General features: G+C 44.6%; 2 protein-coding genes across 13 annotated transcripts in view; one reads left to right on the forward strand and one right to left on the reverse strand.

Annotated features, from left to right (window-relative positions):
- Nucleotides 1-3,053, reverse strand: part of CEP63 (centrosomal protein 63) — a 62,116-nt gene extending 59,063 nt beyond the window's left edge. For 2 of the 8 annotated variants that reach the window (XM_053309097.1, XM_053309103.1), the window contains exon 1: nucleotides 2,920-3,053. Coding sequence is in view for 3 of the 8 variants with exons in the window: in XM_053309096.1 (XP_053165071.1) it covers nucleotides 2,221-2,321 (101 nt within the window). In the remaining 5 variants the exon portion in view is untranslated. Of the gene's footprint in view, nucleotides 1-2,220; nucleotides 2,534-2,568; nucleotides 2,771-2,919 lie in introns of those variants that run through there. The other 6 variants (XM_053309105.1, XM_053309099.1, XM_053309096.1 and 3 more) reach the window with 6 other exon arrangements.
- Nucleotides 2,944-11,181, forward strand: ANAPC13 (anaphase promoting complex subunit 13). Of its 5 annotated transcripts, none has more exons than XM_053309108.1 (3): nucleotides 2,944-3,082; nucleotides 6,691-6,816; nucleotides 10,134-11,181. In XM_053309108.1, exons 2-3 carry the CDS (start codon nucleotides 6,718-6,720, stop codon nucleotides 10,257-10,259), a joined length of 225 nt encoding a protein of 74 aa, XP_053165083.1. In that variant the 5' UTR covers nucleotides 2,944-3,082; nucleotides 6,691-6,717; the 3' UTR covers nucleotides 10,260-11,181. The 5 variants fall into 5 exon arrangements, with proteins under 5 accessions (XP_053165083.1, XP_053165082.1, XP_053165085.1 ...); XM_053309107.1 differs by having other exon boundaries at nucleotides 3,031-3,166; XM_053309110.1 differs by having other exon boundaries at nucleotides 3,068-3,207.
- The last annotated feature ends 245 nt before the right edge of the window (nucleotides 11,182-11,426 follow it).

An 11,426-nucleotide genomic window follows, 5' to 3' on the forward strand; every position in this document is an offset into this window, starting at 1 on the left:
GGGAACAAGCTGGATCCCATCAAAGGTCTAGTCCAGCATCCTTATTCCTACAGTGGTCAACCGCATGCCTCTGGGAAGACCTTAAGCAAGAGATGAAGGCATATCTACTCCCCTGCTTTTTTGCTACCTACAACTGGCATTCAGAGGCATACTGGCCCTGAGCCTGCTGTGAAAAAGCAGTCACGGGATAGGGGGACAGGCTCATGTGTGGATTGGTAACTGGTTAAAGGACAGGAAACAGAAGGTAGGTATAAATGGAGAATTTTCAAAGTGGAGGGAAGTAGGAAGTGGGGTCCAGTGTTCCCTCTAAGGCGTATGCGTGCACTCACACATTTTTGGATGTCCACTCAGTTAATTTTAGATCCCGCTCAGGGTGAATCAGGAAGGTCCCACTCTGAATGTATGTGCACACACACTGCCTTGATACTGCCACCCAGAACAAAACTCATTCTGCACACAGATGGAAAAAAATTACAGAGTGTTGGATATGGAGTTCCAGTACATCAACCTTTTGCATCAACTATCCTAATGACCACTAGGGGCACTGCAAGTAGAGACAGTGAGTAAGGGTCTCCCTATCTGTCTCTACTCTATGATACTTAATCTGACTCTTCAGCACACTTCCTGTGATGAGTCACAATCCTTCCTTTCTTTAGAGTAGATGGAAACATCTCTCTCCTTACCTATTCATTATGTAGTCCTTTAGATTAGGACCTTCCTATCCAAGTGTACGTAACCAATAAATACTTAGCATTTAGTTCTACAAGAATCTCCATGTGTTTTCTCTAAATAGCTGCAACAACGCAACCATCCTCTGCGACCTACTCTGTAACTGGAGTGTGTGCTCTCTTCCTTTGTGCTCTGCTGTTTACTTGCTGGGGATAAAATTAACAACCCCAACAGAGAGAACACTGGTGGGATTCCCCAGGGATCTGTACTGGGACCAGTGTTCCCTCTAAGGTGTGCACGCGCTCACATGTTTTTTGATGTGCACTCAGTTAATTTTAGATCCCGCTCAGGCTGAATCAGGAAGGTCCCACTCTGAATGCATGTGTGCATACACTGCCTTGATACTGATGCCCAGAACAAAACTCATTTTGCACACAGAAGAAAAAAATTAGAGAGAACACTGACTGGGACCACTGCTTTTAAATTTATTTATAAATGATCTAGAAGTTCAAGTAAGCAGTAAGGTGGCCAGATTTGCAGATGATACAAATCTATTTAGGGTAGTGAAATCCAAAAGAGATTGTGAGGAGCAGCAAAAAGGATCTCACCTTTTGGGTAGTGGGAAACAAAATGGCAAATGTGGTCAAAGTTGGCAAGTATAAAGTGATGCATATTGGGACAAAGAACCCCAACTTCGCATATATGTTGATGGGATCTCAGCGGTTAGTGAGTGACCAGGAGCGGGATCTTGGAGTCGTGGTGGAAAACTCATTGAATGTGTCAACAATGTGTGGCAGCTGTGAAAAAGGTCATGCTTGGAATAATTAGGCAGGGAAATGGAAATGAAACTGCTAATATTATAATGTCCTTATACAAAACTATTGTGCGGCCATATTTGGAGTACTGCATGCAGTTCTGGTCACCATACCTGAAGAAGGGCATTGTAGAACTGGAAAAGGTGCAGAAGAGGACAACCAAGATGATCAGGGCTACAACACCTGGGGATTTCTAGTGAGAAGGGACAACTGAGGGAGACATGATGGAGGTCTATAAAATCATGCATGGTGTGGAGAAAGTTGAAAATATGTCTCCCTCTTGCATAACACTAGAACCAGGGGTCATCCGATGAAACTGAATGCCAAGAGAAGTTTAGGATTGACAAAAGAAAGTACTTTTTCACACAATACATAATTAACCTCTAGAATTCTCTAGCACAAAATATGGTGACAGTCACCAAATTGGATGTCTTTAAGCGGGGTTTATCAATTGCAACTAGTCTGAGGGCTATAGGCCACCTGCAGTCTCAGAGGTAAAATGCCTTTAAATACCAGTTGCAGAGGAACAACATCAGGAGCAGAGGCATAACAAGGCTGGAGTGGACCCAGAGACAAAATTTTAAAATAGGCCCCTCGCTGATACACACACACACTTTACATGTGACTTGCCTCTGGGGCGCCCCTCGAGGCGTGGGGGCCCCCAGGCAGCCACCTCCCCTTGCCTAATAATAGTTATGCCCCTGATCAGGAGAGAGGTTATGCTCTCAGCTCTTACCTGTGGGCTCCCCAGAAGCATCTGGTGGGCCACTGTGTGAAACAGGATGCTAGACGATGAGCCTTGGGCCTGATCCAGCAGGCTATGTAACATATAGCCATCAAAACTAGTAGCCACTGACAGTCTAGATCTCCATGAAATGTCCAATTCCTTTTTAAAGCCGTCTAAGATAGTGATCCTCTCTACATTAATTTGTGGCAGTGAGAATTCCATTGTTTAATGACGTGCTGTGTGAAGAAGTACTTCCTTTTGTCCGTCTTCAGTCCCTCGCCGCCCCGTCCCGGGCCACCTTTTAGCAGTTAAATAAAGAACCCCGCAATGGTGGTTTGCAGCCCCGTGCTAACTTGCCTCGTCCTGACGGGGGCCAGAGCGAAGCAGTCCTCCCCTCGCCACAGTAAGCTCTCAGAGAGCGAGGAGGAGGCACAAAACGCTTCACACATTCACTTGTTGTCGCTGAGTTTAAGTAACATGACAAACGCGGGATGCGGCAGCTCAGTCATTCACCGCCAAGGAAACTGGCGCACGAGAGGAGAAGGAAAAGAAGGAAAAGAGGCGCGCGCCCCGCGAACCTGCCAGCAAATAAAGACGCAGACTGACGCCGCACGCGGGAGCGCCGCGCGCGCTGCTCTAGTGGTCTCAGGCACACTCGGCTGTCGCGCACGCGCCTCTGCCACGCTCCGTCCAAGCTTAAACCGTTACCTTTCCGTGACTTGAAAGTTCGTGCCGGGTTGCCTGAGCTGCAGCTGTTTTGGGAAGCGTCGCAGCGCGTCCCGTCATCTCTATGGTTTACGTCCACTAGAACAGCTACCTGTGACGTCACGTCCCGTCCCCGTTTCCATTAGCGGGAAGCGGGATTTAGGAGGTGAGAAGACGAGCGGAAGGGAGAAGAGGAAAGCAGTGGGAATAGCTTAGAACTGGCGGTTGAAGATCCAGAGGAGGGATAACGGTATCAGCGGCTGTCCTTAAACCGCTGCTCTTCTCCTGAAGGCAAATGGGGGTGGATGGGCGGACAGGCTGTTCCTTAATGCGCATGCGCGGCGAGATGTGGCGGGCGTAATAAGAGTAGTGCGGACGTAGTTCGCGTCCGTTGGTCAGCCCTGTAAAGGGGACTGTGAGGCAGCGCAAAAATGTTCCCTTGAATTACTAGCGAGCGGTGTGTACATATAATATACTTAAAACGTTCGGTGGCAGTAAATTCCAGATCATTGTTGCGAACTGTGTACGTTCTTCCGTCTGCCCTGATTTTCCTGCCTATGGGTTTTGTAGGACCTCGGATTCCAGTATTGCGAGAGGAGCATCATCCAGACAGGGGTTCCCAATCTCGTACACCAGCTGTCGAACTACAATTCCCATCATCTCCAGCCAAAATAAATTGTAGGTGGAGATGATGGGAGTTGTAGTTCAGCAGCATCTAGAGTACAACACGTTAGGAACCCCTGAGCTGGATTATTAGGTCAGGACAGATGGAAGAGTTTACTTCTTCATACAGTGTGTAGTTGGCTTGTGGAATTTGCTGCCACAAGATGCTGTGATGGCCACTTTCTTAGATGGCTTTAAAAGGGGTCATAGACACATTTAGGAGAATAGATCTATCACTGCCTGTTAGTGATGAAGACTATGTGTTTTCTCCAGGTTCAGAGGCAAAATGCCTGCGAATACCAGTTGCTGGGGTACAAAGGCAGGAGAGGGCTACTTTTCTGCATGTCCTGCTTGTAGGTTGCCTGGAGGCACTTGCTTGGCTTCTCTGAGAAGACGAATACTGGACTAGATGGGTCTGATCCAGCATGACTTTTCTTACGTTTTTGTGCCAACTAAGAAACCTTTGTAATAGCTAGCAAAGCCTTGTTGATCTAGAAAGCTTCAAAAAAGAGAAATATGGTTTGATATGGTACAAAATACTATATCAAAGAAGATAATTGGTTTGGAATGAAGACTGTAGTGTAGAATCTCATGATGAACCAGATGTCTTATGTGTAAAAACAAAATTAGCTTAGATTGCTTTAATGGAGAATTAGTCAAATTCATGGAAGACAAATCTATCAGCAGTTACTAGTCATTATGATTATATGTTACCTGCCTCTGAATATCAGTTGCTGGGGCGCAACAGCAGGAGAAGTGGATTCCTTCATCTTCTGCTTGTGGGCTTCCCAGAGGCATCTAACCATCCCCTGTGAGAAACAGAATGCTGGACCTTTAGTCTGATCCTGCAGGGCTCGTCTTATGTTTTCCAAACAGTTTCTCAGCAGATAATCCTGAGTAAGCTTAGTAGTTGTGTAATTTTTTAAGATTCCTATTATAGATTGGTAGCTAGTTAAAGAACAGGAAGCTAGATGGAGAATTGCTGGTATGGAGAGAAGTAAGCAGTAAGGATCTGTATTGAGACCAGTACTCTTAAATGAGCTGGAATCAGGAGTGAAAAGTGCAAAGCAATAGCCACATTTTCAGATGCCAATTATTCAAGATGGGGAGTAGACAAAACCTATTAAAAGGTCTTCCTAAATTGGGTGAATGAGCAGTAAATTAACAAATGAGGTTCAAGGTAAGTAATGCACATTTAGAGAGAGAAAATCCTAACCACACACTGATGGGATGTGAACTAGTAGCAAGAAAAAGATACTGGGAATATGGTGGATAACTTTTAATGAAAACATCAGCCCTGTGTGAGAACTGTGAGAAATGACAGATGTCATGCTAAGGATTATTAATCAGGGGTTAAAAAGAATATTGACAGTTTCATAATGCCTTTATATAAATCTATGGTTTGGCTGCATTCCAAATACTGGTTACTCTTCTAGTTGCTTCATCTTAAAGAGTTTATCATAAAGCTGGAAAAGATGTAGTAAAGACAGCTGAAATGATTAATGGATTGAAGAACTTTCCATGTGAAGAAATTTGGGACTTTTTAGTTCAGAAATAGCCATGAAGCAACATGACTGAGGTTTCTAGAATTATCTTTCATAATATTGTAATTCATAATATAATATTCATAATATTTCATAATATTGTAATTTCATAATATTATAATATTGTTAGACCCCTGCTAACTTGGCAAAGAGGCACCTTTTAATGTGGTGATTCTCTTTATTTAGCAGGGGGAGAGTAACTGGCCCTATCCACCCCCAGCACAGTACCTCCAGTGACTGTTGCTGGTGTCTGTCTTATGTTTCTTTTTAGATTATGAGCCCTTTGGGGACACGGTTCCATCTTATTTGTTTGTTATTTCTCTGTGTAAACCGCCCTGAGCCATTTTTGGAAGGGCGGTATAGAAATCGAATTAATAATAATAATAATAATAATAATAATAATAATAATAATTCAGTTTCCCACAATAAAAATAGCTGCTCGGACAGACCAGAGGTGGAGCCACCATTGTGCAAAGGGGTTCAAACAACCTGGGCTGCTGCGCTCAGGGGCTGTGCTTCGTGCCCCAGCCATGCTCCTTGCATCTGACGTCAGATGCAGGGGATGTGGTTTTGCTCGCAAACAGGGTCACGCACCCCATTTGTGAGCAAATTCTGGCCAGCGCCACGTTCGCAGCACAGCCGAGAGCAGCTCTCCCTGCTTTAAAAAGCAGAGAGACACGTCCCCGGGCAGGCTGGGAATCCAGCACTGGCTAAGCTGAAAAACAGAGCCGCTTCTGAAAAATGGCTCTGTTTTTCAGAAGCTAACGCTGTTTTTCTGATCATGTGTCTGCCACAGCTGCTTGCGGAACACACTCGGGGAGGAGGCGTACCCCAGCAATTTACTGTGCATTACTGGGGCTCTGTGGGGGGAGGGGCGGCACCACGCAGCAGCGCTTCCCTTTGCCCGACCTCCAGAGCTGCCAGGTGAGGCACGGGCGACAGCAGGAGAGCTGCCACTCGTCTGCACTGCTAATCTGCCCACGTATAGAACCCCCTCAGATTGCCTACCAGGAAGGTAAGGAAAACCCTCCTTCCCTGCAGTTAACCCTGGCAGCTCTCATCACTGATCGTGAGGAGAGCTTCTATTAACTTCACTTCCTTTATGCAGGTTTACAAGAAGTATCTGACTGACTGCTGTAAGAAGCAGGATGCTGGTCTAAATAGATACTCGTTCTGATCCAACAAGGCTCTCACATCCCTTACTTCTTAAACTGAAGCTATAATTAAACTGGTTTTTAATATATGTAAGTAATGTATTTATTTACTGGTGGGCACCATTTTTATTTCATTCTTTCTTAACGTTCCTATGGTTTCTAAATGCTCACTTGTGGTTGCTTGTGACTCTCCAGAAGTACTGACTGAAAAACAGCAAAGAATAACAAGTTTGAAAACTAAATTCTACCTGCAAAAACTGTTGTAATAAGTACTGGAGCTCAGAGGCTGTAATCCGAAACCCCTTACTTAGTCCACTGAACTCTGTGGGATTAACCTTTAAGGAGGTATTTTTAGGAATAGGGTGTGAGACCAGAAGGAATATATAAACACAAGTGCTTTCTCTGTATTGCAGATCTAGTTCTCTCTCAACTGTAGAAAGATGGACAGTGAGGTGCAGAGAGATGGGAGAATCTTGGATTTGATTGATGATGCGTGGAGGGAAGATAAATTACCATATGAAGATGTGGCAATACCACTGGTGAGTGAATATTTCAAATATAGTCCTTAATTGGGCTCCTTGTATCAGTAATCTAGTTTTTATTTATTTTAGACCATATATCAGATTAGTCAGGCTTGTAAAGCCTGAATTTACATAATAATGTATTACTACTAATAATAATACTCATAATAAAGGATGCAATTTACATTATAATCAAATAAAAATTCATTCAAGAGCTTAACAGTATAAAAATCCAATAAAACTAACCAATAAATACAAAAAGAGCAGTCGGAATTTAGCAGCAATACAAGTGCATAATCATCTGGATGACTCATGTGGGACAAAGTGGAGGGCTTGGTGTTTGTTTTTCTTTAATCTAGGGCCATCTTCTTCATTGCAAGGCCTGGGGGCCAGTGGCAGCCCCCATCGATCCAATGAGTGACTCTGTGGGACTATTCTCACAATCTACAAAAATCGGGCTAGGAGAGCCTAGCCCGATTTTTGTAGATTGTAAGAACCACCGGGCTCGGCTGTGAGCCCAGTGGTTCTAGAGCAGGTAACACGCTCAAGAACCCCTGCCCCAAAACCAGGTTTGCGGAGCGAGTGCTCTGCAAACCTGGTTTTGTATATTGTGAGTAGCCACGGCGCTGCTTCGCACTGTGCCTACTCACGAGGAGATCCCTGGAGAGGAGGTGAAAAGCCGCCTCCCGGCTCCGGGGGTCTTGCCAGAATGCCCTGTGCGCTCACGCAGGGCATGCTAGAGCTTGCAGGGGCCAATTGGCCCCCGCTCCTCCCAGCCCCCGCCGGCTCCATCACGGAGCCGGCAATCATGTGGGCAGCCGATCCGGCCTCCCAGGGCTCCCTGCCCGCGTACTTGAAGAAACCGGGTCTCACTGATCATGAGACCCGGTACCCTGACTCTTTATTAGGACTGTGAGAAGTTTCAGCTGAACCTGAATACTCCCCACAGCCTCCCTGACACTTCACAGAACCAACCACTTCCACAGCACAGTGCTGCAATTTGCCCAGCACTGGTGGGACATGGAACATAGGAAGCTTTCATATACTGAGTCAGACTGTTGGTCTGTCTAGCTCATTATTGTCTTCACAGACTGGCAGTGGCTTCTCCAAGGTTGCAGGCAGGAATCTCTCTCTGCCCTATCTTGGAGAAGCCAGGGAGGGAGCTTGAAACCTTCTGCTCTTCCCAGAGCAGCTCCATCCCCTGAGGGGAATATCTTACAGTGCTCGTAGTTCTAGTCTCCCATTCATATGCAACCAGGGAGGACCCTGCTTAGCTGAGGGGACAAGTCATGCTTGCTACCACAAGACCAGCTCTCCTCTCCCAAGACCTTCTCTCCTGGTCATGCATGGCGTGCAGGGAAGGATTACACTTCCCAGTGCTCTGTGTGCACCTTCCACAATGGCACTGGGACTTGATAGGGCTCTGTTTCTCTTAAAGGGGTGCTCTTGGTGCTGGGAAGAGAAGAGCACTGCATGGGGGTGAGTGTGGTGGGAAATGGCTCTCACACTGAAGACTTTGCTAAAGGGCAAGTGGGAAGCCCCAAGGCAGGGAACGGGGCATGCTGGGAAGTCTCCAGAGAGACCACTCCAGAGTAGGAGGCAGCAGAGAAAACAAAGGACCCTTTCTTCCCCCCCCCCCGCATGCCCCCTTCCCAGTCGCTGTTGTTTGGGTGACCGGGGAGGTGGTAGTGGCCAGTGGAACTACTGCAAAGAGTTCTGGCTAGTGCTGCCCAGTTTTTCAACTGAACTAGTCACTGGGCAGGGCCTCAGGGCTGGACCATGGACCTTCTGATGGTCCTGGGCCCCTGGCCAGTGCCCAGCTTGGTTGGCTCCTGTCCCCACCCCTGCTTAAATTATTCCCAATTAGGTGATCTTTGACAGTGGCAAAACGATAAAAGATTATTTCGTTTATTAAGAAATAAAACAGGGAGAGCTATTGCTTGTAACCTTTTCTTACTGTCTGCTGTAATCTGACCAAAAAATATAGTTGTCTCTGAAACTGAATACTGGCATAGTAATAATCACCGCTGTTGGTATCAAATGATGGAAAGGACAGCAAAAAAGCCCGAGGATTGGGCTTGCTGTCACAGCAAAGCAGCACACAAAAAATCTGTGTTTGTATGTTTGGAACATAGCCAGTAAAACAAAACAAAAACCCTACAAATCGTGTTTCAAATGAATGAAACAGCCTGTGACTACAGGCAACATTACACATTAGGAAGAAAATATGTAATTCCCAACCATATTTGCCTCATAATGCTACTGCAGATATTTACTAGGGAATATCATATCAAGCATAGGTAAATATATTGTATCTAGATTTTGTGTGTATTTGTATATATTTTGTATGTTGTATCTAGACTTCTTTATCTAAATATAAAGAGATTTTGTATCTAGTACAAAATATATTGTACTAAATATTCATAATGAAGGAGGTCAGGATTGCCACATGTAAGAAGAGCTGTAGCGACATTATCAAGAGCCATATTTGTGTCACTGTATCTGTACACATGGATTGGTGTGCCCATGTTGTACATGCGGCTGGTTGTCATAAGTATGAGCCTCATGAGTAGTATATGATGCAACAACATGTCTGTTGTTTCTTCATCTTTAGGCTGTAATCATAAACCTACTAACCAGAAGGAAAGTCTCCCTGAACTTGTAGACATATTGGTACAGCCTCGTCTTACGCTTCCCCCCTCTCTCTCAGTGCATTCCACTGTGTTTAAGTGAGGCTTACTTCAAGTTTGCATGCATAGGAGTGCAGTCTTACAGTGCAAGTATTAGCATTTACTCAGAAGTAAATTCCACTGAATCCAGTGGGACTTACTCCTTATTAAGTCGTTTTAGGATTGTAGCCTTAATTTCTTGATTTTAATTTCCTCACATGTGCACTGTTGAAATGAGTAAACTAATACAGCTGGATTCTAAGCATGTGGACTTAAAGTAAGTTATCTTAGGACTGAGTCAAAGACAGAAGGCCGCTTAAACTTGAGAACAAATTCTTCTGGAAAATATAGCCATATCTGGAATGGTAGATTTTAGCTGTGGTATTTTATAAACTGAATACACTATAGATTTCTTTATCTTCTACTTACAATGCAAAGAATTAGAGTGCTGGACTAGGACCGAGGAGACACGAGTTCAAATCCCCATTCAGCCATGATGCTAGCTGGGTGATTCTGGGCCAGTCACTTCTCTCTCAGCCTAACCTACTTCACAGGGTTGTTCTGAAAGAGACATTCAAGTATGTTGTGCACCGCTCTGGGCTCCTTGGAGGAAGAGCGGGATATAAATGTAAAAATAATAATAATAATAATATTTTCTGTTGTCAGAATGAGCTTCCTGAACCAGAACAAGACAATGGTGGTACAACTGAATCCGTAAAAGAACAAGAAATGAAATGGACTGACTTGGCTTTGCAGTATCTTCATGAAAACATTCCTCCCACAGGAAACTAGTCTATCTGTGATGCTTCAAGCTGTAGTTTTTCTGCAAAGTGTTTCTGGCAACTCTTCATCAGCTTATGTTAACCTGTTTTAAGATCAACTTTCTAGTCCTAAGTCAGTGATCAGATCCCTTGAGATAAAGCCAACAGAGCCTTCACAGCACTATATAACTAGTGTAATCATTGACAATTCCTTAAGGAGTTGCTCAGTTATTAGGGTTTTTAAAAAATTATTTCTCAGTATCAGGTATTGTGATATCAACCAGTGATGTGGAATCTGATCACAGTAGTACTGAACACTAACAAAAATGTGAGTGATTAATGTCAGCTTCAGTTTGCACTTGGGTGTGAAGTTTTTTTTGTGTTGTGTGGCCTCTCCCCGTTTCTCTTGTTGTGTGGGGTCACACAACATGCTGAAAGTAGAACCTCCAGTTCCCGGCAAGCACACTCCCAACACAAGCCGCAAGTTCTGGAGTGTCGTCCAAACCCAGTTTGGGTCCCCCGCACCACCCAACATCTTTAACCTACATTTTAAGTTGGATGGCGAATTTTGGGTGCAGAGGGAACTTGGCACTGGCAATCCTGTTTGGCAGGTTCAGACGAAATGCCAGGACTGGACTTGTGGCTTGCACCAAAAACTGGCGATTCCGCTTCCGGCGTGTTTTGTGAAGTGACCCACTGTGTTGTACTGGACTTGGAGATCAGGGTGGAAGAGACGGTGTGTGAACTTATGAGTCTGCTGCACAGGAAGATATCTTCTGAATGAGATAAGAATGAGGTGAAAGGAATTGAACATAAATATTTCTAAAGAGGAAAAAAGAGGCAGTTCTTGAAGTTTACATGTTCTGATTACAAATTCTCCTCCCATTGCCATCTCATAGTTTGTTTAACATTTATTTTCTCTGATTTCTTAATATTAAAGAACATTCTTAGTACCTCTTGTGTTTTTGCTTTTTGATGGAGCTTTGTGTGGCTCTTCCTGTGGGTTTTTACTCAGATGTTAAGTCCCCATGAGCTCAGTGGGGCTTACTCCTATGTAACTGCATTGAATTGCATCCTTCGTCTGAATATTTGGGAGCAACTTTAGAGCATCAAAAGTTTTGTTGTGCTATTTGTCTTCTCTCATGAGATTCTCAGCAGTACATTATGCTCCTTGTGTTGCAAGATTTTTCTTCCTGCT

The sequence above is a fragment of the Hemicordylus capensis genome, chromosome 3, assembly GCF_027244095.1.
Source record: "Hemicordylus capensis ecotype Gifberg chromosome 3, rHemCap1.1.pri, whole genome shotgun sequence".
In the NCBI taxonomy this organism is placed as follows: Eukaryota; Metazoa; Chordata; class Lepidosauria; order Squamata; family Cordylidae; genus Hemicordylus; species Hemicordylus capensis.